The 26,065-nt window shown below is 52.5% G+C and overlaps 1 protein-coding gene across 1 annotated transcript in view; it reads left to right on the forward strand.

The window, feature by feature from the left end:
- Positions 1 to 24,442, forward strand: part of LOC311309794 (protein sidekick-2-like) — a gene marked incomplete at both ends in the record, with an annotated part of 132,520 nt that extends 108,078 nt beyond the window's left edge. Inside the window, 16 exons of the mRNA XM_084439116.1 lie at positions 339 to 540; positions 653 to 756; positions 1,253 to 1,323; positions 2,107 to 2,242; positions 2,633 to 2,689; positions 3,417 to 3,518; positions 4,274 to 4,389; positions 5,277 to 5,463; positions 10,510 to 10,647; positions 11,658 to 11,819; positions 12,236 to 12,361; positions 13,155 to 13,319; positions 13,703 to 13,843; positions 16,418 to 16,562; positions 20,906 to 21,035; positions 24,017 to 24,442. Coding sequence (XP_084295242.1) covers positions 339 to 540; positions 653 to 756; positions 1,253 to 1,323; positions 2,107 to 2,242; positions 2,633 to 2,689; positions 3,417 to 3,518; positions 4,274 to 4,389; positions 5,277 to 5,463; positions 10,510 to 10,647; positions 11,658 to 11,819; positions 12,236 to 12,361; positions 13,155 to 13,319; positions 13,703 to 13,843; positions 16,418 to 16,562; positions 20,906 to 21,035; positions 24,017 to 24,442 — 2,408 coding nt within the window. The remainder of the gene's footprint in view (positions 1 to 338; positions 541 to 652; positions 757 to 1,252; positions 1,324 to 2,106; positions 2,243 to 2,632; positions 2,690 to 3,416; positions 3,519 to 4,273; positions 4,390 to 5,276; positions 5,464 to 10,509; positions 10,648 to 11,657; positions 11,820 to 12,235; positions 12,362 to 13,154; positions 13,320 to 13,702; positions 13,844 to 16,417; positions 16,563 to 20,905; positions 21,036 to 24,016) is intronic.
- Positions 24,443 to 26,065: the final 1,623 nt, after the last annotated feature.

A 26,065-nucleotide genomic window follows, 5' to 3' on the forward strand; every position in this document is an offset into this window, starting at 1 on the left:
ACACTGTAAAACACATTAGTTAAAATACAAGAAATAAAAATACTGAATTTGAGGAAAAATTACTTAATATTAGTGAAATTATCTGTCCATGCAGTAAGATCATTTTACTTGATAAGAAATCTTAAAATAATCTGGTTCGGGTCTAGAAATAAGATATAAACTAGTAAATACATTTTAAAACAAGATAATAAATCCAAAATTTAAAATCTAAAATTTCCAAATCTAAGATTTTAAATCTTAACAAGCAGAGAACAATTTGCAGTGTAGTGACGGCGTGCGTTTTTGTGCCCCTCCCACCCGTTTTTTGCCCCTCCCACCCATATTTGCCCCTCCGCCAGCGCGGCCCCAGCCCTCCAGCTGCCCCGCGGTGCCCCAGGAGGACGTCCTGGCGCGCAGCGTGCTGTTGGCGTGGGAGCCGGGCAGCGATGGCCTCTCACCCGTCCGCTACTACACGGTGCAGTACCGCGAGCTGCCCGACAGCAACTGGAGCGTCCACTCCGCCTCGGTCAACCATGAGGCCAGCTCCTACGTCGTGGACAGGTGAGCGTGGCGCTGTGGCGCCCGGCGTCACCCACGCGGCGATGAGAGGGGGGGGCGGGGAGCGCTGTTTTTTAGACGCGTGACGCGCCTGATCCGTTCTCTCCCCCGCTAGGCTGAGGCCCTTCACCTCGTACCAGTTCCGGGTGAAGGCCACCAACGACATCGGGGACAGCGAGTACAGCGAGGAGAGCGAGGCCATCACCACCCTGCAGGATGGTAAGGGCCTCCGGGACGCGGCCTCGGACCCCGACCCCGGCCTCGCCGAGCGGGGGAGAGGACGCGCGCGGTTTCCTTTCCGGTCGAGGCAGCCGGTGTTCTCTAGTGGGGATCTGGACCTTGGACAGTGGCTTGTTCAGTAACATTCCCTTTCTCTCTTTCTTTCTCTCTCTCCCCCCCCTCTCTCTCTCCCTCTCCTTCTCCCTCTCTCTCTCTTTCTTTCTCTCTCCCCCCTCCCTCTCTCTTTCTCTCTCCCCCCTCTCTCTCTCCCTCTCTCCCCCCTCCCCCTCTCTCCCCCCCCTCTCCCTCCTCCTTCTCCCCCCCTCCCTCTCTATCTCTTTCTTTCTCTCTCTCCCCCCTCCCTCTCTCTCTCCCCCTCCTTCTCTTCCACCCTCCCTCCTCCCCCCCCTCTCTCTCTTTCCCCCTCTCTCCCCCTCTCTCTCTTTCTCTCTCTCTCTTTCTCTCTCTCTCTCTCTCTCTCTCTCTCTCTCTCTAGCTCCAGACAAAGCTCCCACCATCCTCTCTGTCACACCTCACACCACCACATCGGTGCTTGTTCGCTGGCAGGTAGGCGTCCGTGCACGCTCTCAACACCACTGTGCACGCTCTCAACACCACCGTGCACGCTCTCAACACCGCCGTGCACGCTCTCAACACACCGCCGTGCACGCTCTCAACACACCGCCGTGCACGCTCTCAACACACCGCCGTGCACGCTCTCAACACACCGCCGTGCACGCTCTCAACACACAGCCGTGCACGCTCTCAACACACCGCCGTGCACGCTCTCAACACACCGCCGTGCACGCTCTCAACACACCGCCGTGCACGCTCTCAACACACCGTCGTCCACGCTCTCAACACACCGCCGTGCACGCTCTCAACACACCGCCGTGCACGCTCTCAACACCGCCGTGCACGCTCTCAACACACAGCCGTGCACGCTCTCAACACACCGCCGTGCACGCTCTCAACACACCGCCGTGCACACTCTCAACACACCGCCGTGCACGCTCTCAACACACCGCCGTGCACACTCTCAACACACCGCCGTGCACGCTCTCAACACACCGCCGTGCACGTGCTCTCAACACACCGCCGTGCACGCTCTCAACACACCGTCGTCCACGCTCTCAACACACCGCCGTGCACGCTCTCAACACACCGCCGTGCACGCTCTCAACACCGCCGTGCACGCTCTCAACACACAGCCATGCACACACTCAACACACCGCGGACGGTAGATTTCACGGCCGGCTAGCGGCAGAAGCCGTCAATCCGCATGAGCCGAAGCGTGGAGCCGTTGTGGGCGTGTCCAGATTATAATCCCGTCTCCGCGTGTCCCGCCAGCCCCCCGCCGAGGACCAGATTAACGGGGTCCTGCTGGGGTTCAGGGTGCGCTACCGGGAGCTGCACTACGACCGGCTCCGCAGCTTCACCGTCCGCACCGTCAACAGCCCCGCCTCCAACTGGGCGGAGCTCACCGGTGAGTCCGCCGTCGCCCGCAGACACAGGCTCAGAATGCACACACACACAAACACACACACACACACACAAACACACACACACACACACAACCCTGTGGTTCAGACCGCCATGGTCTCTATATATGATGTACACACAGATATGAATTACACGGATAGAATAGAATAGAATAGAATAGAATAGAATAGAATAGAATAGAATAGAATAGAATAGAATAAAGTCTGGCTGAAAATGTCTTTGGTCACACCTCAAACAGATGCTAACCTTCTCAGCATCTCTTCTCTCTCTCTCTCTACTCTCTCTCTCTGCTCTCTCTCTCTCTCTCTCTACTCTCTCTCTCTCTCTACTCTCTCTCTCTCTATCTCTTGCTCTATCTATCTCCCACCCTCAGCACCATACAGTGTGAGGAACCTCAGTGAGTCCTCACTCACCCAGTACGAGCTGGACAGTAAGTCCTCAGTCTCTCTCTCCCTCCCTCTCTCTCTCTCTCTCCCTCTCTCTCTCTCTTTCTCTCTCTTTCTCCCTCTTTCTCTCTGTTCTTTTCTCTCCATCTTACCATCTGGGTCATTAAACAATAGAACTCACTTGCAAATCCCATTGTGTGTGTGTGTGTGTGTGTGTGTGTGTGTGTGTGTGTGTGTGTGTTTTGGTGCATGGTATCAACAATCCTCACCAGCTGTCTCCTCTCTCGATCTGTGCTGTCCCTTGTTATTTCTGCCTAATTAGCCAAGGGCTTTCTTGCCGTATGATTGGTTATTTCTGCCTGATTAGCCAAGGGCTTTCCTGCCTTATGATTAGTTATTTCTGCCTGATTATCTAAGGGCTTAGCTGCCTTATGATTGGTTATTTGACTGATTATCTAAGGGCTTTTCTGCCTTATGATTGGTTATTTGACTGATTATCTAAGGGCTTTTCTGCCTTATGACTGGTTATTTGACTGATTATCTAAGGGCTTTTCTGCCTTATGATTGGTTATTTGACTGATTATCTAAGGACTTTTCTGTCTTTGCTTCTCTCTGTTTGCCTTCTCGTCCTTGTGTGTGTTCGCTGACCTCACCGTGACATCATCCACGTCTTGATTCCTGATGTCCATTGATGTGACATTGACTCTGGCAGCCACGCCGCCATGTTGTCTCTCAGCATTAGGGATAAGCAGTCCTCCGTTCCCCCTGCAGATCTGAGCAAACACAAGCGCTACGAGATCCGCCTGAGTGTGTACAACGCCGTGGGGGAGGGGCCTATCAGCACGCCGCAGGAAGTGTTCGTGGGCGAGGCCGGTAGGTGTCACGGCAGTGTCACGCGTGTGCTGTGTGTGTGATGGGGGTGGGGGGGGGGGTGGTTTACACAGGGTGCGTTAAGTAGCTGAGCGCTCAGTGAGTGAATGCTCACTTTGAGCGCTGAGCGGTTTTTAAAACCACTTAACGGTCTGCTCTAACCGAGCGCTGAGTTGCTAGGAGACGAGAACTTTTCACCTGTCGTCAATCATGTGTGATTAGCGAGCAGCGCCCCAACGATTCCCAAGACAAAACGCACCCCATGTTTTTTTTTGCTCAGGGGATGATGATGATGATGACGTGGTGTTTGGCTCAAACAGATCATAGTTCAAAACTGCTCACTTGCGCTCTGAGCAAATCAGTCTGAGCGTAACCGAGCAACCTGTTAAGTGAATTCTGATCACTGAACGCTGACTGAACGCTCAGCTACTTAACGCACCCATAGATGTCACATAGCTTATGCGGTACATATAAGCATCGGCTCATTATCTGACACTATGCTATATTTAGGGGGCGGTTGTGGCTCAGTGGTAGAGCGGGTCGTCCAATGATTGTAGGGTCGGCGGTTCGAGTTCGAGTGTCCTTGGGCAAGACACTGAACCCCAAATTGCTCCCAGTGAGCAGGCTTGCACCTTGCATGGCAGCTGCCGCCATTGGTGTGTGATTGAGAGGCCATTGTAAAGCGCTTTGGATAATAATATGTATAATTGCAGTTTCCATTTTACCTTTTTTTTTTATACGCTCTCCTGTATTTTCAGTGCCAACAGCCCCGCCCCAAAATGTGGCCATCCAATCCTCAACAGCCACCCAGCTGGACATCACGTGGGACCCGCCCCCTCTTGACGCTCAAAACGGGGACATCCAGGGATACAAGGTGAACCGGCAAAATAGACGCCATCTAGCAGCGCTCCTGCTCATCAACTGCCTTAAACCGTATCTAAACACTAGCCTGGCGTCGCTAGCCTGATCTCACCAGCTCACGTTCTATTCAACCTTAAACGACAAGATAAACATGCTTGTTCCTGTTATAGCTACGCTAAACACCCACGGCTCTTCCTGTGCTGGGGGATGATCCATCTTAGCCAATAGACAAACATTTTCCAGGAGCTCGCTCGATCGTCTCGTTGAGAGAGGTCAGGGAAGAATTTTTACAGCTCACTTTTCTGGCCCCTGGGTGAAACTGTTTTTTTTTGCTTCCCTCCCTGGAATATGTAGGGGTGGGACCTATGCCCACCTCCCTTGTTCTCTGTAAAGCAATTATGTTGCCTCTGGGTATGAAAGTTTGATTTGATTTGATCCATAGCCTGCCGTCGCCAGCCTGATCTCGCCAGCTCACGTTCTATTCAACTCCGCAGATCAGTCTGGACATCCAACCGTTCTAACTGAATCCACTCGAACCAAGATTGGTTCGTTCCAATCACAACGGTTTATCTAATATGGGGCGGGTTTAATAAGATGACGGAACAGAGGAGCGCCGTAGAGGCGTTTTCTCTGATTGGTTGTAGGTCTGTCCAATTGCGTCCAGTGGCTTTTTGATCTACGCCCGTTGGTAACGCCCCCTGGGAATCGGAAAGCGACCGAGTTTCCAGACCCTTCGCATTTTTGCGAATCGGCCGTGGCGAAGCCAGACTATCAAAACACCAGCGTGTGTGCGTTTCTTTCCCTTCCCCCCCCGTGATCCGTGAGAGGTGAACTTAACTTCCTGTTAGAGGGGAACCTAACTTCCTGTTAGAGGGGAACCTAACTTCCTGTCCCCTGCAGATCTACTACTGGGAGTTCCAGCTGCAGAACGAGACGGAGCGTCTGCGCACGCTGTTCCTGCCCGAGCTGGGGGTCAAGCTGAAGAACCTGACGGGCTACACCACCTACATGATCAGCGTGGCCGCCTTCAACGCGGCGGGGGACGGCCCGTCCTCTCTGGCCACCAGGGGGCGCACCCAGCAAGCAGGTGAGCTTTTACACTCGCTGGGCCTCTGAGGTCATCTCTCTCTCTCTCTCTCTGACTTTATCTCTCTCTCTCTCTCTCTGTCTTTATCTCTCTCTCTCTCTCTCTCTCTCTGTCTTTATCTCTCTCTCTCTCTGTCTTTATCTCTCTCTCTCTCTCTCTCTCTCTCTCTCTGTCTTTATCTCTCTCTCTCTCTCTCTCTCTCTCTCTCTCTGGCCGTGTCCGAATTGCATACTACTTGCTATATAGTAGGCGAGATGCAGCATGCTGCATCAAAACTGTGCATACTGTATTTCGCCTACTATATAGTAGGTACTATATAGTAGGCGAAATCGGCGAAAAAATGGGCGTAAATGTAGCATAGTCCAGAGCATACTGTTCCGGAAGTCGAGAGGTGAAACGTCACTGGGCTGTGAGAAAAATAAAAAAAGATGGCGAACGAAGAGATCTCCGGGACCGCAGCGGGAGTTTTCAAATGTAAGTATTGACTTAATTTGTCGATGGAAAAATTATTTTTCCGGACAGATATCTTAGTTATAACGACACAGAGCTACAAATGCAGTTTTGTGTATAAAGGTGGGGTAGAAATGACATTTCGAAAAAGAACGTCATGATAGCTAGCTGCTTGCATTGATCTCTGTGGTGGACGTTACGTTAGCTAGCTAGCCCAGTTAATGTTAATAGGCTGCTAACGTTACAGGTGTTCAGACGGCTCTTGCTCAAAACGTATTCATGTCAAATCTTAGATGTTTCTATAGCTAGAATCGAGAGAAACAGACTAACATTTCCATGTAATATGACCATGATCGCTTAAGAAATGTGCAAGAAATGTCGAAATTGTGATGAGTTGTTAAATGGCTAACCTAAGCCACCGAGCCTAACGTTACTTGAAGTTGTTTAAACAATTGTCTGTTCATTCCATGATTTAAACGAGTTCAACTGTTCATATATCATATATTAATATTCATTGTCCCATAATACTTCTGGATGTATTACAGGGACCAACGACCACACCAGGGACGATGATCCTCTGGAGGACGGCTGCATGGGTGGCCCCCATCGCCTCTCCCAAGACCCCGTACCACTTCCACGAAGCGGCTGTGGCCTCCCCTCCCTCTGTGCTGACCCCAGTTCTGGGGCTCTTTAGGTCCTATGAGGTTAGATAAGTTTTCTAGTGTCATACAAACTGTGAGTCCCTATCAATATCTTTGCTATCATGTAGCCTGTAGATCAAAATCACCTTGTACATGGCTACAAGGTTCTCTGTGTGCTTTATCCAGGCTGTCTCCGTCGTCCCCTGCAGCCCAGCTTCTAAGATGTAGGTCCTACATAAATCAATATCCAAAGTAAACAGACCGCTGGATTGCTTCTGAACAACAATGCATACGTTAGTTAACTTACTCCAAGCCTTTCAGCGTGGTTTCTCTTCCCCGTAAACAGGGAAGAGTTGGCCGTCCTCCAGAGGGATGACCGGCTGATGTTGAATGGGGGAGAGAGAAGGCAGAGATGAAGGCTGAGTGGAGGGAGGAAAGGGGGTTGTTTAAGGAGAGGGAGGACCGGCTGATGTTGCTTCTAGAAGCCTCAGTCAAAAAAAACTTATCTTGTTCCATTATTGTTTTTGTTATTTTTTATTAAATGTATTTTCTTGAATTAAATTGGTGTTTGTGTGTCATTCCTTGTAATGTCTTCCCAGTCAAAGAACAAATGTCACTATACCTAAAACCAGTCATTAGAGTAAAAGAACATTCCTAATGGACATTGTAGTTTGCAATTAGGCATAAAAGACGGAACACACATGTTGGTTCACAATGCTTCATTGGAATTATTCAGAGACGGTTATGAAAGCTTCAGTTTAATGTGTCTGACTAACGACTACTTGATAAGGGAGTTACATGTCCAAAGCGCTCTGCGTGTTGTAAGACCTTCCAAGTTACTGTACATGACCTGTAGACATATCAAGACAATGTGTCTGATGTGTAGATATTACACTTTGTTGAAATGTTAATACATCAAGAAGTAACCTTTACATGTATAATGGAAGAAACACAACCATAAACATTTCTTGGATATTTTTATTACACAATGGTCTTCAAATATACTTTTGACTTGTTTATATTTGGTCAGATCATTAGCTTTCCTTGCAAAAGGTACTGACAGGAGAACGCTGATCTGTTGTCTCCCCCCAAAATACTTAAACTGATTACTATGTACAGTGTTACACATACATTTAAACAAATGCCTCAAGGCTGCCTATAACCAACTGATCAGTGTTTAAAGCCTCAAGGCTGTCTATAAGGAACAAGGTAAAGCACACTCATGAACTGATAGACTGACTACTTATGGCAGGATGTGGGTAGTCGTGCTCACCAAGAGCTGGGATCCAGGCAGCTTGTGCTGGTGCTGATGCTGCCGCTGCGAGACACTTTCTGAGGCCATCTCCAGGGTTGGGATGATCTGCAGCAGCAGGACCATGGCCCCCATCAAGGTCTTCAACCTTTAAATGGTTAAATGCAATTAGGCCTACTGTAAGTCGCTTAGCAGACACACAAAAGTGTCTGCTAAATAAATGACTAAGGTAATGCTGGCAAGATGACAAGACCATTGTAAAGGGTGAGTACTGAGAAAAGCTCTAAATGCAATGAATTATTATTATTGTTATTGCTATTATTAGCACCTCCATGGTCTTGCCCCATCCTCCTGACCATCACCAAGGTTCCTCTGTGTCGATTTTGACAATCTGAAGTCCCTCCTTGTGTCCAGCCGTCAAAATAGGTCCTCAGCAGGGACGTGGAGGTTGACTTGGTGAGGACCTCTGTCTTCCATGTGAGCCTACAGGGGGAATATTATTAGGGCAAACTTTAACTCATTTGTGCGTATGGCATATACTTGTCTTTACAATGTGATAATAGATAGATGTCATTATCTGTAGAGCTAAAATGTAACATTACAAAGCAGGCGTGTAGTGATGAGTAAACCCAGGTAAACTCAGTTTACCCACCTCTTTAAAATGAGTTGAGTTTTATTGTTTTGCTTACCTGCCTCTCAGAATCTATTTAATATAACATCCCTGGTACAAATGTAACAGTATAGCTAGCCCCAAGCCAGCACATGCGGGGCTATCAACTAACCTAGCTAACTAGCGTAGCTAGCAAGCTAACGTTCAATATTTACCTCAACTACAAGCATGTCTGATGATCTCATGACGGCTCTTCTCCTTGCAGCGTTAACACGTCTTCTCCTGGCGGCAGCAGCAGCCGCACATCCCATGACAGGAAAAGGCTACATTTTTGTGGATAATACACAAAATGATCACAGAAAACATGGATAATTGTACCACAGCTTCGCGGGAGTAAACAGTATCGTATCCCGTCACTTCCGCTGGATGACTCGAGTAGCATGCTGTATTTTCTCGCATACTACACGCGTTTTGTGGAACAGTAGGTACTATATAGTATGCAGTATGCATACTATATAGTGCCTACTATATAGCATGTAGCAGGTAGTATGCAATTCGGACACGGCCTCTATCTTTATCTCTCTCTCTCCCTCTCGCTTTCTCTCTACCTCTCTCTCTCTCTCTCTGTCTTTATCTCGCTCTCTCTCTCTCTCTCTCTCGCTCTCTCTCCCTCTTTCTCTCTCTCCCTCTCTCTCTCTCTCTCCCCCTCTCTCCCCCTCTCTCTCCCTCTCTCTCTCCCTCTCTCTCTCTCTCCCTCTCCCTCTCCCTCTCCCTCTCCCTCTCCCTCCCTCTCTCTCGCTTTCTCTCCCTCTCTCTCTCTCCCCTCTCTTTCTTTATCTATCTTTAAGCCAGTGTCAGGTCAGTCGCAGAGGCAGGAAGTGACTGCGTTCTCTCAGCTCGCCCCTCGGCTCGCGTGACGAGTGTCCAGCAGAAGGGACACACGGTCTGCTATACAGACAGCGTCACCACCACGCCGCCCTCTGGCTCCCAGGAAGCTGGACATATACGGGCCATGTCTGGAACCATGCTATGGGAACGGCCTGGGGGGAGTCTGGGGGTCTTCTGGGCAGCTCCTCTGGGAGGGGGGGGGGGGCTGTGAGGCCGGAAGCCCGACGACGGCGTGGGGGAGTGGGGGGCGGGGAGGGGTGACACATGTTGTTTGGGTTTTTGGCCCGGCTACACAAAGAAGCCTGTGTTCCCCCCGTGTCACCCCCTAGCCCTGGTCGACTGTGGCCGCCGCAGAAAAATCGTTTACAGAATAAATTCCTCTCGTCTTTTTCCCGCCCCCCCCTCCCCCCCCCCTCCCAGCCTGTGACATTGCGGAGGGGGACAAAGTGCTGAGAACCTAAAACGCATAGCCTACAGGAATTTGGGCTGGGGGTTCTGGGAAAAAAGCCAACACAAGCTTTCATGATTTCACGCTGAATTGTGGATGAATCTAGACACTAAGCCTGGGTCGGGCGGCCAGCTTCTAACAGAACATATGGAAGGTCGGGCAGTGATGACGCTTAGTCTGTCTGTTGTATGTGTGCTGTTAACAGTAGGTTAGCCGCACCAGGCTGGAGTTGAATAAACACCCAAGCTAAGTGATTCTAACTAGACTCTCTCCTCTCCCCATCTCTACTCTCCTCTCCTCCTCTCTCCTCTCCTCTCCCCATCTCTGCTCTCCTCTCCTCCTCTCTCCTCTCCTCTCCCCATCTCTACTCTCCTCTCCTCCTCTCTCCTCTCCTCTCCCCATCTCTGCTCTCCTCTCCTCCTCTCTCCTCTCCTCTCCCCATCTCTACTCTCCTCTCCTCCTCTCTCCTCTCCTCTCCCCATCTCTAATCTCCTCTCCTCCTTTCTCCTCTCCTCCTCTCTCCTCTCCCATCTCTACTCTCCTCTCCTCCTCTCCTCCTCTCTCCTCTCTCCATCTCTGCTCTCTTCTCCTCCTCTCTTCTCTCCCCATCTCTCCTCTCCTCCTCTCTTCTCTCCCCATCTCTCCTCTCCCCATCTCTCTCCTCCCCTCCTCTCCTCCTCTCTCTCACCCCATCTCTTCTCTCCTCCTCTCTCCACTCCCCTCCTCTCCTCTCCCCTCCTCTCCCCTCCTCCCCCAGCTCCCAGCGCTCCCAGTTTCATCCACTTCAGCGAGCTGACCACCACCTCGGTCAACATGTCCTGGGGGGAGCCCAAGCAGGCCAACGGCATCATCGAGGGCTACCGCCTGATCTACGAGCCCTGCACCCCCGTGGACGGTGAGACAACCCCCCCCCCCCCCCCCGCGGGCCTCAGAACGACTCCCGACAGCTCGGCCGACGAACTCTCCGCCCTCTTAGGCCGAGCCAGCATGCTCTCTTTAAACACCCGCCGTTCTAAAAGCCAGCAGGCTAATCTGTTCCAGCTGGGCCCCGTATCCTCGTACCGCACGCTCGGGCTGGCAGACGGAAAGCACGGTCGGTTGGTCGGTCGGTCGGGGGGGACTCGGCTCGGTCGCTCGTTTTCCCCCGAAACGTCCCCTCTCATTGAGTGAGACATGACTAATAGAGGGATGAATGCGGTCGGTTTCACCAGATCCGTACGTCGCCGGGAGCAGCGGAGGAATGCTAAGCTAAGCAGCGGTGGTTGCGGTCCCCGGCCGGCCCGATAATGGCCCCCGGAGCCAGCAGGGGCCCGGGGGCCCGGTGTACACATGGGGCCCCCGATCTGGTCACACTCACACACCATGGCTGTTTATTTTTTCGACTGACTCAAGGGTCAAGGTTCAAGTTTATTTGTCTCCCTACGGAGAAATTCTTAATAGAGGTAGAGGCAGTGCTGCATTACAAAAAACAAGAATAGCATACAAGACATGAAACGTGACACGAGTACAGTGCATAGTTCCCTGTTACACTATATACACTATATACACTATATACACTATATACACTATATACATATATACTCCCCACATATGACCCTGGTCTCACGGCTTCTATTCCACTCATACATGAGAAGAAATGACTCCAAAGCGTCACTGTTCGAATAATAAAACGGATGAAATAGATGGAAGCTTCAATATGTCGGTCCTCACAAGCAGGCCAAATTCTTAAAAGAACGATACCACATGACAATATTCGACCGTTACAGTGTGTGTGTGTGCGCGCGTGCGTGTGTGTGTGTCTCCTGAGCATGTGTGTGTGTGTGTGTGTGTGTGTGTATAGATTTGAAAAGGCCGTATCTAGATTCTCAGTGTTGTCCTGTACAGACTCCTCTCCTCGCACTCCAGGTGTCAGTAAGATCGTGACGGTGGACGTGAAGGGCAGCGCCCCCTTGTGGATGAAGATCAGAGACCTGGCCGACGGCGTGACCTACAACTTCCGCATCCGGTCCAAGACCCTGACCTACGGCCCCGAGGTGGAGGCCAACATCACGACTGGACCAGGGGAAGGTAGGGGTGCTGTTTAGATAATCACATGGGTTGACTTTAAGCTGTGAATAGATGATGGTGGGACAAGTACTCTGCTTCAAAAAATCTAGTTATTCCTTGTAAAAATGTTTTGAACCTATCTGGGTCTTGGTCAGGTCTGTATGACCACCAGAACCACTAGCCTTGTGGTTTTGCCTCTCTGATGAACACTCTCCTCTCTTCTCCTCTCTCCTCCTCTCCTCTCTTCTCCTCCTCTCCCCTTCTCCCCTCTCCTCTCCTCTCCTCTCCTCTCCTCTCCTCTCCTCTCCTCTCCTCTCCTCTCCTCTCCTCTCCTCTCCTCTCCTCTCCTCTCCTCTCCTCTCCTCCCCTCCTCATCTCCTCTCCCCCCCTCCTCATCCCCTCATCTCTTCTCCTCCCCTCTCTCTTCCCCTCCCCAGGAGCCCCAGGCCCTCCAGGAGAGCCGATCATCTCTCGCTACGGCGCCGCCCTCACCCTCCACTGGACCAGCGGCGACCCGGGACGAGCCCCCATCACGCGCTACGTCATCGAGGCCCGACCGTCCGGTCAGTACCACCCCAGAACCTCTGTCCGACGGTCCGGTCAGTACCACCCCAGAACGTCTGTCCGACCGTCCGGTCAGTACCACCCTAGAACGTCTGTCCGACCGTCCGGTCAGTACCACCATAGAACGTCTGTCCGACCGTCCGGTCAGTACCACCCCAGAACGTCTGTCCGACGGTCCGGTCAGTACCACCCCAGAACGTAACTACCTGTCGAAGTGTCCTTGAGCAGGACACTGACCCCCAAATTGCTCCCGATGAGCAGGCTAGCACCTTGCATGGCAGCTGCCGCCATGTGTGTGTGAATGGGTGAATGAGAGGCCTTCATTGTAAAGCGCTTTGGATAAAAGCGAAGCGAAGTGCAGTCCATTTACCATTTTGTATTTACCATTAACTGTGGGCTCATCACGCATTCATTAAACATCTATAGATGTGTTATGAAACCTATATACATATAGAAACGCCCCCTCTACCCACCCTACCCCGACCAGCCCAAAACGCCCCCTCTACCCCCCTACCCCCACCAGCCCAAAACGCCCCCTCTACCCCCCTACCCCCACCAGCCACAAAGAGCCAGGTAAGGGGAGAGCTTAGAAAGCTTAGAATCAGCCAGGCACCAAGCCCAGAGAAAATCAGCTCCAGGGCGCTTAAAGAATGCAGGTGTTCCAACACCTATTCAACCTCTGCTACTGTATCCAAAATTCCCCCACGGGGATCATTAAAGTACATCTTATCTTAAACGATTTTCTTTGGCGATGAATAAGACTGTATGTTGTTGATTCTCCACCCACTGCAGATGAGGGTTTATGGGACATCCTGATCAAAGACATTCCTAAGGAGGTGACGTCGTACACGCTCAACCTGGACATGCTGAGAGAAGGGGTCACCTACGACTTCCGGGTCATAGGGGTCAACGACTATGGTTACGGTTCGCCAAGCGCCCCATCACCTTCTATATCAGGTTACTCACCTCTTCGAATCGACAGCGGACGCAACTTTGCATGTAGAATACACAGTAGCCATGTTTCCATCCACATGTTTTATGCGAATTAAGTTATATCGAATTACAAAATGCCTTATGGAAACAGTAAAATTCGATTAAAAGTCATGAAAATCAACAAAAAGTTTGTACTGTCGATCTCGTCGGATTTTCTCTTATTCGATTAAAGGCTTTTGTGATAAATGCTTTATCCGATTTAAAGCTCTAGATGGAAACGCACGTTCACCGGCTTTATTCGCATTCATATTTTTAGAGATCCTCACATAATTCGAAACATGGCTAGTGTTTACGTTCTCTCCTTTCTTTCTCTCAAAATGGCCGCTTCTTCTTTCCGTCGTCCTCAGCCCAGAAAGTGTCGCCCTTCTACGAGGAGTGGTGGTTCCTGGTGGTGATCGCTCTGGTGGGCCTCATCTTCATCCTCCTCCTGGTCTTCATCCTCATCATCAGAGGCCAGAGTAGGAAGTACACCAAGAAGACTGATTCAGGTAGGCCTGACCCCTAACCCCTAACCCTACCACTGACTTGGGTAGGCCTAACCCCTAACCCTACCACTGACTCAGGTAGGCCTTACCCCTAACCCTACCACTGACTCAGGTAGGCCTGACCCCTAACCCTACCACTGACTCAGGTAGGCCTAACCCCTAACCCTAACACTGACTCAGGTAGGCCTAACCCTAACACTGGCTCAGGTAGGCCTAACCCCAACACTGGCTCAGGTAGGCCTAACCCCTAACCCTAACACTGACTCAGGTAGGCCTAACCCTAACACTGGCTCAGGTAGGCCTAACCCTAACGCTGACTCAGGTAGGCCTAACCCTAACACTGGCTCAGGTAGGCCTAACCCTAACCCTAACCCTGACTCAGGTAGGCCTAACCCTAACACTGACTCAGGTAGGCCTAACCCTAACACTGACTCAGGTAGGCCTAACCATAACCCTAACACTGACTCAGGTAGGCCTAACCCTAACACTGACTCAGGTAGGCCTAACCATAACCCTAACACTGACTCAGGTAGGCCTAAACCCTAACACTGACTCAGGTAGGCCTAACCCTAACACTGGCTAAGGTAGGCCTAACCCTAACCCTTACACTGACTCAGGTAGGCCTAACCCTAACACTGGCTCAGGTAGGCTTAACCCTATCCCTAAAGCCTGCGGTCAACTTGATTTTAACTACGCGTACGCGTCCACCACGCGCTTCCTGCGTTCCTACGGTCGAATGTGCAGCCACGCAGGAAGTGACACGTTGCAAAATACACACGCCATTACGTGGACGCGTTGTTAAACCACAAGTATACTGTGGGCTTAACACTGACTAGGGTAGACCACACACCCAACCACTCTCACTCATACAGACCCCAGGAAGTAGTCCTACCCACTCCACCTCCTCACTCATACAGGCCCCAGGAAGTAGTCCTACCCACTCCACCTCCACACAGTCACACTGAGGAATTGATTGTATGTGTAAATCGTGTGTATAAATTTGAAACGGATTGTGGTTTAAGTGTAAACGTTACTACTGTATCTGTTATTGCAAATTGAATGCAATTACGTAACGAGGTGTTGTTTGACGCCCACCAGGGTCCATGGCGGAAAGTTCTGGACTTTATTGTGTCTCTATTGTCTCCATCCCTGTCAAAGTCAATTACTGTACGTCGCTATATCTTTTATCAGTGTATTCTGCACTTATTGGCAAATAAATCGAATCAAATCAAAGCCAGCTTGTATCTCTCCGCAGAAAACTACAGCTCCATTTCCTATGAATAGGGTTCAGTGATCGCCCATCTGAGAACTATTTCCAAAATAATTGCTCTAATGCTGTTGCAATTACCCAAAAAACCCTCCCTGGGATCGCCTGTTCTTTTCTGTCTGGCTGTTGAGAGACGAAAGCCGGATTAAAAGCCCCCCCCCCTGGATAAACCCCCCCCCCCCTGTTGCTATCAGACAGACAGACAGACAGAGGAACGCCTGATAGGAACGCGGTCGGGTGCGCTTCCAAAAGACGAAGATCAATAACTGGGGCGGTCTGGCTGTGGTAATGTTTAAGCCTCCTCTTGCTTTGTGAGTCATCCGTGTCCCCGAACCGAACTGCTTTATCTCTGCGGGTGACATCACCGACGGGTAGACCAGACTGGCTCTGTGGGACATCGAGGCTGAAATGTCTGTCCGTGATCATCTTTTAGAAGGCGTCCCTCCCCCCTACTTCTATGTGATGAGGCGTCCCCCTGTGCTCGTTTGATTTGATCGACATAATGGGATAACCTGGGGTTCTTCTGCGTGTCGTTGAGCAGAAGTGATGCACTCACACAACGAAGACTTGGACAGGACCGCAGGTCGGTCGACGGCGTCCATAAACACTCCGGCGAGACCGGACGGAGAGACCGGCATGCGAGAGGAGAGAGAGCAGGGGGGAGAGGAGAGGAGGGGGAGAGGTCACGCTCACTTTAGTCTCACACCAGTGCCCTTTTTAAAGGCCCGGTCAGCGTTTCTTGCGGTGCCTGGGTTCTGGGGTCCTGGGGGTCAGTAAACAGGGTTTGGCCGGGCAGGGCGAAGACAAGGGCAGTGTTTGTGTGGGACACAAAGAGCTCCTCTCAGGTCCTGTGACCCCCCCTAGCCACCCCCCCCACCCCGCGCTCCCCGACTGACGCCTGTTTGTTTTACCGCCGGCTTGAGCGGACCACCAGGCCCAGGGGTGGCACGGGTGAGATCACACTGACCAGCCAGGCCAGAGGGAGGAGAGGTCAGTGGCTCTTCAGCTCCAGAGGGAGGAGAGGTCACTGGGTCTTCAGCTCCAGGCCCTCCGCTAACCGTGCTGGTTGTGAGGGGGCGGCCTGGCGGCCTCAAGGTCACAACATCCGACATTAAACCATAACAACCGCGGGAGGACCGCTCACAACATCCAACATTAAACCACAACAGAACCGCGCGAGGACCGCTCACGGGTCATCGGTCAAAGCCCGCGAAGGGTTCAACTCGACCGTGCATGAACGTATGAAATCGGTGGGTCTCCACACCGCTGCTGGACTAACCTTCTCCCAGTGTCCTCCTACCCCCACGCAGGAAGCCACTCCAACTGCACCTCGCTGCCCCTCACCCACGGAGAGATGGTCCGTCTGGACGAGGGCCGCTTCCCGGCGCTGGAGCTCAACAACCGACGGCTGTCCGTCAAGAACTCCTTCTGCCGCAAGAACGGCATCTACACACGGTGAGGCCGCCTTACCGGTAACACAAACCGGCTCGCTGTATGTGTAGGAACTCTGAACTTGATTTTATGTCTCCCTTAGTACCGTGTGTATGTGTGTGTATGTGCTGTATTGACAGTTGAGCGCCGATGTCTTTCCAGACACCTGATTGACAGCCAAAGTCTTTACAGACACAAACATCCTTAAACGCCGCTCATGAATAACGGAACACACGCTGCTGTATTCAGAAGCGCAAGTCAGCCGATGGAAGTTCCAAGTTCCGCTCCGCCATTAAGATGGCTGCTCGGGGTGTAGGCTGGAATACTTCATGTCTTTGTCAGTCCCCCCCCCACCCCCCCCCCCCCCCCTCTCGGTGCCGGGGGACACACACGCCAAGACCGCCGGCATCCAGCTGCTGAGACCGGCCCTCATCCGCTCCTCATCCGCTCCCCTCATTGACATTCGACAAGCATGTAGAGCGGCGATTTATTGAAGAGGACGATACAATGCAGCTCCCTCTTAGCATTCACCAGCGTCTGTCCTTTGTTAGTTTTGTCCCGGCCGCAGACAAAAGCTACTTATTAGTTCAGAACGGAGCGTCTCGATCCGCTGCTCGGGCCCACGGCTCTCGTCTGAAGCGCGCCGAGAAAAAAAAAAAAGCCTCCTCAGTGGTCGGCTGAGAGAACGTCCTTCATCAGGGCTTCGACGCCGGAGAGCTCTCGGCTGCTGTGAGAGATGGGGGAGGCTCTCGCCCCGGGCCTGTCGGAGTTGCGGGGGCCCCGTGGGAGGAGACGGGTCATGTGTCTGGAATGGGGGGGGGGGGGGTCTGGGGAGCTTGCTACATGGGTCGGGGTGTTTGGGATGGAGGGTTGGAGGGGTTGGGTTCGGGGTGTTTGGGGATGGAGGTGTTGGGTTCGGGGTGTTGGGGATGGAGGGTTGGAGGGGTTGGGTTCGGGGTGTTGGGGACAGAGGGGTTGGAGGTGTTGGGTTCGGGGTGTTGGGGATGGAGGGGTTCGGGGTGTTGGGATGGAGGGGTTGGGTTCGGGGTGTTGGGGTTGGGTTCGGTGTGTTTGGGATGGAGGGCTGGAGGTGTTGGGTTCGGGGTGTTGGGATGGAGGGGTTGGAGGGGTTGGGTTCGGGGTGTTGGGGATGGAGGGGTTGGAGGGGTTGGGTTCGGGGTGTTGGGGATGGAGGGTTGGAGGTGTTGGGTTCAGGGTGTTGGGGATGGAGGGTTGGAGGTGTTGGGTTCGGGGTGTTGGGGATGGAGGGTTGGAGGTGTTGGGTTCGGGGTGTTGGGGATGGAGGGTTGGAGGTGTTGGGTTCGGGGTGTTGGGGATGGAGGGGTTGGAGGTGTTTGGTTCGGGGTGTTTGGATGGAGGGCTGGAGGGGTTGGGTTCGGGGTGTTGGGATGGAGGGTTGGAGGTGTTGGGTTCGGGGTGTTGGGATGGAGGGTTGAAGGGGTTGGGTTCGGGGTGTTGGGGATGGAGGTGTTGGGTTCGGGGTGTAGGGGATGGAGGGTTGGAGGGGTTGGGTTCGGGGTGTTGGGGATGGAGGGTTGGAGGTGTTGGGTTCGGGGTGTGACTCCACTAGTGGAAACCAGAGAGGTTGGTAATGCGCTGCGCCCATTATGGGGGATGGTGTGTTGGACGGAGCTGGAGGGCATGGTTGTGTGTGTGTGTGTGGGGGGGGTGGGGGTTGGGTGGTAGAGGGAGTGCGCTGGTCTTTCGGGAGTGCGCTGGTCTCTCCCTGGCTAGGGAGGGTGGTAGAGGGAGTGTGCGCTGGTCTCTCCCTGGCTAGGGAGGGTGGTAGAGGGAGTGTGCTGGTCTCTCCCTGGCTAGGGAGGGTGGTAGAGGGAGGCTGTGCTGGTCTCTCCCTGGCTAGGGAGGGTGGTAGGGGGAGGCTGTGCTGGTCTCTCCCTGGCTAGGGAGGGTGGTAGAGGGAGTGTGCTGGTCTCTCCCTGGCTAGGGAGGGTGGTATAGGGAGTGTGCTGGTCTCTCCCTGGCTAGGGAGGGTGGTAGAGGGAGGCTGTGCCAGTCTCTCCCTGGCTAGGGAGGGTGGTAGAGGGAGTGTGCGCTGGTCTCTCCCTGGCTAGGGAGGGTGGTAGAGGGAGTGTGCGCTGGTCTCTCCCTGGCTAGGGAGGGTGGTTGAGGGAGTGTGCGCTGGTCTCTCCCTGGCTAGGGAGGCTCCCAGACAGGGATCAAAGGGGGCCGGCGCTGCCTCTCCTCCCTTTGAAGTGCTCCTCCCTGCTGGGGCTCCGCTAATGATCTGGAGAGGGAGAGGAAGGAGGGGGAGAGACTTGAGAGAGAGAGAGAGAGGAAAGAGAGAGAGAGAGAGGAGGGAGAGAGAGAGGAATGAGAGAGGGAGAGGAAGGAGAGGGAGAAATAGAGGAAGGAGAGAGAGAGGAAGGAGAGAGAGAGAGAGGAAGGAGAGAGGGAGAAAGAGAGAAAGGAGAGAGAGAGAGAGAGAGAGGGGAAGGAGAGAGAGAGAGGAAGGAGAGAGGGAGAGAGAGGAAGGAGAGGGAGAAAGAGAGGAAGGATAGAGAGAGAGGAGAGGAAGGGGAGAGAGAGGGAGGAAGGAGAGAGAGAGGAAGGAGAGAGAGAGAGGAAGGAGAGAGAGGGGAAGGAAAGGCAGAGAGAGAGGAAGGAGAGAGAGAGAGGAGGGAGAGAGAGAGGAAGGACTGAGAGAGAGAGAGGAAGGAGAGAGAGAGAGGAAGGAGGGGGAGAGAGGAAGGAGGGGGAGAGAGAGAGAGGAAGGAGAGGGAGAAAGAGAACATAGCCAGAAAACAGCAGTGCTAAATAATTCAAAGCCCCCATGGCAGCACGTCTGATTTTGATGGATGCTGATGCTGATGGCGAGAGGGGGGCAGGGTCCGTCCAAATCCCCCTCCCTCAAACGCCCCTGCCGTTCCCTCGTGCTTCCCTCTGCCTACTGAATTCTAAGTAGATCTTTTACCAGAATCGCCCCCCCGCCCCCTCCCTCCCCTCCCCCCAAGCATCCTCCCCCCCGCCTCCCTTCTCTGGGGAGAAGACCTCCTTTTGTTGCGCTAGCCCCTTCCACGGTCACCGTGGCGTTGCCTCTGCCAGGTCCCGCCCCCGTCACCCCCGCCGGTTCAGTCTCAGTCCACGCGTGTCTGACGGGAAGCCCCTCCCCCCGACCGCGTTCGTCACAAAAACGGGGTCGTTTGCTTTCCTCGGCCGCCGCCGCGCGCCTCGCCCACCACCTTGACACCTCGGCGTAGCCGTAGCGAACCGGCGAAGCGAGAGAGGAGCTCGCGGTCGGCCTCGCCCTCGAGCGGGGTGGGTGTGGGGGGTGGGGGAGAGGGGGTTGGGGGGGGGGGGGGTGGTACACGTCAGCGCAAGAGGAAAAAAAACAATTATCCTCACAGATGTTTTTCCTGCTCATCGTTACGGACGTAATGGCTGGGGGGGGGGGCGGGGGAGGGGGGTGCAGAGGAGCAGGGGTCATTTTCCTTGACCTGTGCGCGTAGAGGGAAACAAAGCCGATAATACCTCACCGCGCTCGGGGGCTACGCCTCGTTTCACAGTCATTTGCCGTGAAGAGCCAATCCCCCGGTTCTGGCTCCTTCAGCTGGAATCGGCAGAGAGAACTCTCTCACACAAGGATGCTCCGGGAGTGTGTGTGTGTGTGTGTGTGTGTGTGTGTGTGTGTGTGAGGGTCACGAGGTCTCGTGATGCCGCTGTAAACTAGGGCCCCCTGCCCCCCCGCGCTCCTAACAGACGCGTCTCTATCCCCGCGCCGCTCGGAGGGAGAGGGTCAGAGAATAGGCCCATTTATGGACGCGCGCCCGCGGTAGCGCCGGCGCCTCAGAATGCGCGGCTCGCCCGGCCGTGGCTGATGGCGGTCACACGGCGTCTCAGGATCATCCTCTCAACCCGGTGAGCGCAGAGCGTGTGCGCATGGAGCCGGGGGGCCCCAGATCTGACGCTGGGTTCGGGGCCGTCTTTGAGAATCACTTTTCAGTCAGGGAATGTCAGTTAGAGGAGAAAGTTCACCCACCCCCCCACACAGACGCCACTGAAGTAATTTTGACCATGAGGGCCTCTCTCTCTCTCTTTATCTTTCTCTCTTTCTCTCTCTTGCTCTCTCTCTTTCTCCCTCTTTCTTCCCCCTCTCTCTCTAGATGAGACTCAGTAGAAAGAGAAATACAACATCATTGTGTTTTTCCCGACGTAACTGACCGTTAGTGCCTCTCTCTCTTTCTCTCTTTCTCTTTTGCTCTTTCTCTCTCTATATTTCTCTCTCTCTCTTCCTCTCTCTCTCTCTTTCTCTGTCTCTCTCTCTCTCTCTCTCTCTCTCTCTCTCTCTCTCTCTCTCTCTCTCCTCCTCCCTCCCTCTCTTCTCCCAGGTCTCCTCCGAGGCCCAGTCCCGGCAGCCTTCACTACTCAGACGAGGACGTCAGCACCAAGTACAACGACCTGATCCCCGCCGAGAGCAGCAGCCTGACGGAGAAGCCCTCTGAGATATCCGACTCCCAGGTAGAGCAGCAGCCTGACGGAGAAGCCCTCTGAGATATCCCACTCCCAGGTAGAGCAGCAGCCTGACGGAGAAGCCCTCTGAGATATCCCACTCCCAGGTAGAGCAGCAGCCTGACGGAGAAGCCCTCTGAGATATCCCACTCCCAGGTAGAGCCCAGAGCAGCCTGACGGAGAAGCCCTCTGAGATATCCCACTCCCAGGTAGAGCCCAGAGCAGCCTGACGGAGAAGCCCTCTGAGATATCTGACTCCCAGGTAGAGCAGCAGCCTGACGGAGAAGCCCTCTGAGATATCCGACTCCCAGGTAGAGCAGCAGCCTGACGGAGAAGCCCTCTGAGATATCCGACTCCCAGGTAGAGCAGCAGCCTGACGGAGAAGCCCTCTGAGATATCCGACTCCCAGGTAGAGCAGCAGCCTGACGGAGAAGCCCTCTGAGATATCCCACTCCCAGGTAGAGCCCAGAGCTGCAGCCTGACGGAGAAGCCCTCTGAGATATCCCACTCCCAGGTAGAGCAGCAGCCTGACGGAGAAGCCCTCTGAGATATCCGACTCCCAGGTAGAGCAGCAGCCTGACGGAGAAGCCCTCTGAGATATCCCACTCCCAGGTAGGGCCGAGAGCAGCAGCCTGACGGAGAAGCCCTCTGAGATATCCCACTCCCAGGTAGAGCAGCAGCCTGACGGAGAAGCCCTCTGAGATATCCCACTCCCAGGTAGAGCAGCAGCCTGACGGAGAAGCCCTCTGAGATATCCCAATCCCAGGTAGAGCAGCAGCCTGACGGAGAAGCCCTCTGAGATATCCCACTCCCAGGTAGAGCAGCAGCCTGACGGAGAAGCCCTCTGAGATATCCGACTCCCAGGTAGAGCAGCAGCCTGACGGAGAAGCCCTCTGGACGCTCACAGACCCCCCCGTATCTGGGATGGACCAGCCAAGAGATTCAACATTCAACAACTTTATTGTCATGTGCATGGTTAGACACAGTGGTTACAGCACACAATTAAATCCTTACTTTGCTTTGTCCTCCAATGCACACATCCTAAGTCTACTAAGTAATGATAATATAAAACAGTGCAATAGTAATAATAAAATAACAATAAAAAAGCAATAAAAATAGCAATTACTCAAAATGTAAGGTGCAAAAATACAAGAGTTTAAAGTTGTACTGTTTTGCGAGCAGAGCAAAGTCTGGCTCTCAGTGACTCAATGTGTTCCCGGTTTCATAATTGCTACAGTGTTGGGAACAGAAATATCATCCCTCTAAATAGCACACGGATCCCTCCCTCATATGAGAAAATAGATTTCATCCTAATTATGAATTAGCCGGGGGGAAAAAAATGAATGACAGTCTGTATGGTGGCCAGTCTCCCGTGCGTCACCTCAGACTAAAGTGTCCTCTATTGACATAAGCTGCCATATCTCGTTCCAGCTCTGAGTTTTGGCTCCCATGGGAAGACGTTCCGGAGTCGATTCTCATCGTGTCTCTCTTCCTCTCCTGTGATGTTCTCACCACTAATTAATCCCCCCCCCCAAACAGGAAATGTCATGTTAATCTGCCGCGCTGGGATCCGTCTCCGCTAGGCATGATGGGAGCTGCTCAGCGTTTCACGAGCAGCATGGCTGAGACGTTTGTCAGGGGGGGAGGGAGGGAGGGAGGGAGGAGGAGGGGGGGGTTGGATGGGACCCCTTCTCTTTCAACTAGAACATCTGTCTTCCCACACAGCGTTGGGTCCCCCCTGTCTATTTGTCAGGTACCTGCACAGTCAAAACATTGTTCAAGCCAGTTTAAATAAACGCCGTTCTCCCGGGAGCCACAAACTGGTGTTATTTCTCTCCCCTGCACCCGGGCTCGCTCTGTTTACCTCATACTTACGCAAATAAACCCACCGACTGAGGCTCTGACATCTGTCTGGCCAGGGTCGGTTGGTCCAGGAGATAGCCCTACCCCGTGACAATCACACCCGCTCACACCCACACAGCCATGCAAATGTTTTTGATGGTTTTTTTTTTCTTTTCACCAGAGACAAATTTATTCTCGTATGTTAAATGTTTTGTTAAGTCAGTTTGTATAAAACGACCTCTGGGTTTCCTGTGTAATTATACTAATGTGACACTTTATACACAGAGTAGAATATAAAGAGGATTCATGGTGTTATTATTCCAGTCTAAAGCGCTCGGCGCCGTCTGGCTGTAGTCGAGGACACACTTGTGCTCTCTTATCAAATCTCTTGTCCTCAGAGCTACGGGTGAGTGCCTGCAGTCATCTGTGTGTGGAAACTAGTGCAGAGAGATCTCAAATTATAGGCCTATATTCTTCCCCACCCTAGATTGTAGTTGGTATCGACTATCAGATTCTCCCTCTATTGATTATCGAGTGTTGTGACGGTCCAGACTCACTGATTAGATTTAGATTTATTTATTTGCACTTTTGTATAACAGGGAACAACAATAACAACAGAAAGTAAAGAGATTGTGCAGGTGAACATCTAGAAAACCCCAAAGGGCTTAGAAAATCGACGTCACCTCTAAATCCTTGGAACATAATTGTTAGTAAAATAAATGACTGATAAGAAAGAAGCCTAGACGTGTAGAGCGTTAGTCGATAGAGTCGCTAAGACCCAGGGGCGGCTGTAGCTCAGTTGGTAGAGCGGGTCGTTCAATGATTGAAGGGTCAGCGGTTCAAATCCCAGCTCCGACCGTCCACATGTCGAAGTGTCCTTGAGCAAGACACCTAACCCCAAAATTGCTCCCAATGAGCAGGTTAGCACCTTGCATGGCAGCTACCGCCATTGGTGTGTGAATGTGTGTGTGAATGGGTGAATGAGAGGTCATTGTAAAGCGCTTTGAGTGCCGCTAAGGTGGAAAAGCGCTATATAAGTGTAGTCCATTTACCATTTAAATACAGTACACATTTATCACACCTTATACCCTTTACCCAGTTCAGCAGGCGAGTTTAACATCATCTGTGTCCCCTCCGTCCGTCCCCAGGGCAGTGACAGCGAGTACGAGATGGACCAGAGCCGTCAGAAGACGCACTCCTTCGTCAACCACTACATCAGCGACCCCACCTACTACAACTCCTGGCGCCGCCAGCAGAAGGGCGTGTCCCGCCCGCCGGCGTACGGCTACGCCCCGCCCCCTGAGCCCCTGGCGGAGCAGGAGTCCCGGCAGCACCCGCCCCCACTGCCCCCCCTGCTGTCCCCGCACGCCGCCGTCGCCGCCGCCCCCTCCCCGCAGCCCGCCGGCCAGGGCCCGGGGCAGGGCACCCTGTTCCGACCCAAGGGCAGCCGGACTCCCACCCCCTCTCTGCTCTCCTCCGAGCCCCCCAGCCAGCACAGCGCCCTCTACCGGCCCCCCAGCAGTCTGGGATGCCCCCCCCAGGCGCCCACTGCGGGCTTCTCCTCTTTCGTTTGACACGCGGCTCACCCCCCTCCCTCCCCGACGACAGCAGGCTTGGAGACAGACGGACTCTTTTGTTTTGTTGTTGTTGGTTTACGCATATTTGATTCCCGATTTTGTTTTTTTTCCTTGTATTGTATTGACAAGAGGCGTTGCTGCCCAGTATTCATACAGGCATCTTGGAAAGTATTTTTCTGCCTTGTGAATGGTGTGCTAGGGTGTGTGTGTGTGTGTGTGTGTGTGCACGTGTGTGTGTGTGCGTGAATCCATGTGTGTATTTTTTCTGAAAAAGACAATCATTTGGAAAGTCTTGTTGCTTCAGCCATTTTGTTTGGTTTTAATCTTCAGACTCTTACATGTAAACAAGGGGGAGTCTGGGATCTGAAAAACAGAATCCTTGTTTTAAAATAAAAGTATTGTAAATGCAGCCTGTATGATTCAAGATTCAAGATGATGATGTCAGTATTACTGCATAAGAACCTTAACATAGGACTGCTAAATCAAATCAAACTGTATTTGTATAGCGCATTTCATACACAGAGGCAACACAATGCGCTTTACAGAGAGCAATGGGGGGGGGCATAGGTCCTACCCTACATATTCCAGAGGGAAGTAAAAAAAAAACACATAAAAAACAGTTTCACCCGGGGGCCAGAAAGATGAGCTGTAAAAATTCTTCCCTGACCGAGACTCTGCAACAGAGACAGGCGCGAAGAAGAGAGACCTGGGAAATTAACTGAGAAAGAGAAATATGGTGATACTGTAAGCATGAAGAGAGAGAAGAAACTTTGACATGGAGAATGATACTTTCACCCTGGCACTCGGCTACAGCAGCTGCTTTTGACATTCTCATCCTCCCCGGTCATAGTGTGAACTGCATTATGGGATACTGTGCGTCATCCCTTTTGCTTTTTGTTCAACACGTATTTGTATCAATCGGCTAAAAGCGAAACATCGTGGCAAATGTTCTGAATCACATGAAAGCATTGTGGCACCTTTTGTAGTCCGGGGAGTGTGCTGGTTAACACCCAGATAGCAAGCGGACCAGGGCCATATGCAGGCCAGATCTGGCCCTTGTGGCTTAGTTCCGGCCCATATATGGCCCAGAATCATTACACATCCGCTTGCTATCTGGGCATAGCCTCAGCCCTGGTTCTCAAACATGCTAACTGTTCTATTACATGGTTGCCCTCGATTTTGTGTAGTTGGGGGAACCTTACACTTGACCTGTATGGCTTCACATACTGTTCTGTAGCTTGCAGCTGCACATTATGCTGTGCTTGGAAATTTAGTCATTAGCCATCGAGTTTTGCAGTAACTATTATCAAAATGTAACTATAACGAGGTGTTTTGAGTAGTTCTTCTAATAGTAATCCTTCGCTAGGCTGCCACTAGTGTTTCAGTCGACTGTGTGTCCACTTATCAGTGACATCATCGAAAACTCTGAGTCCCCCAACCCCTCCAGAGGGTCTGACAAGCAGATTGTGTCCCCATCTCAAAATACTATAGATCTGTTTGAGGGTGTCTTCTATGAAGGACAAATCTAGTGGAGTCTGTGACATCAAATTGATTACGCATAAGAGGAATTCCCCAATCATCACATTGAGGTTATGTGTCGTCAAATGTTGCCGGTTCAAT

This window comes from Borostomias antarcticus, assembly GCF_949987555.1.
Source record: "Borostomias antarcticus genome assembly, chromosome: 5".
In the NCBI taxonomy this organism is placed as follows: Eukaryota; Metazoa; Chordata; class Actinopteri; order Stomiiformes; family Stomiidae; genus Borostomias; species Borostomias antarcticus.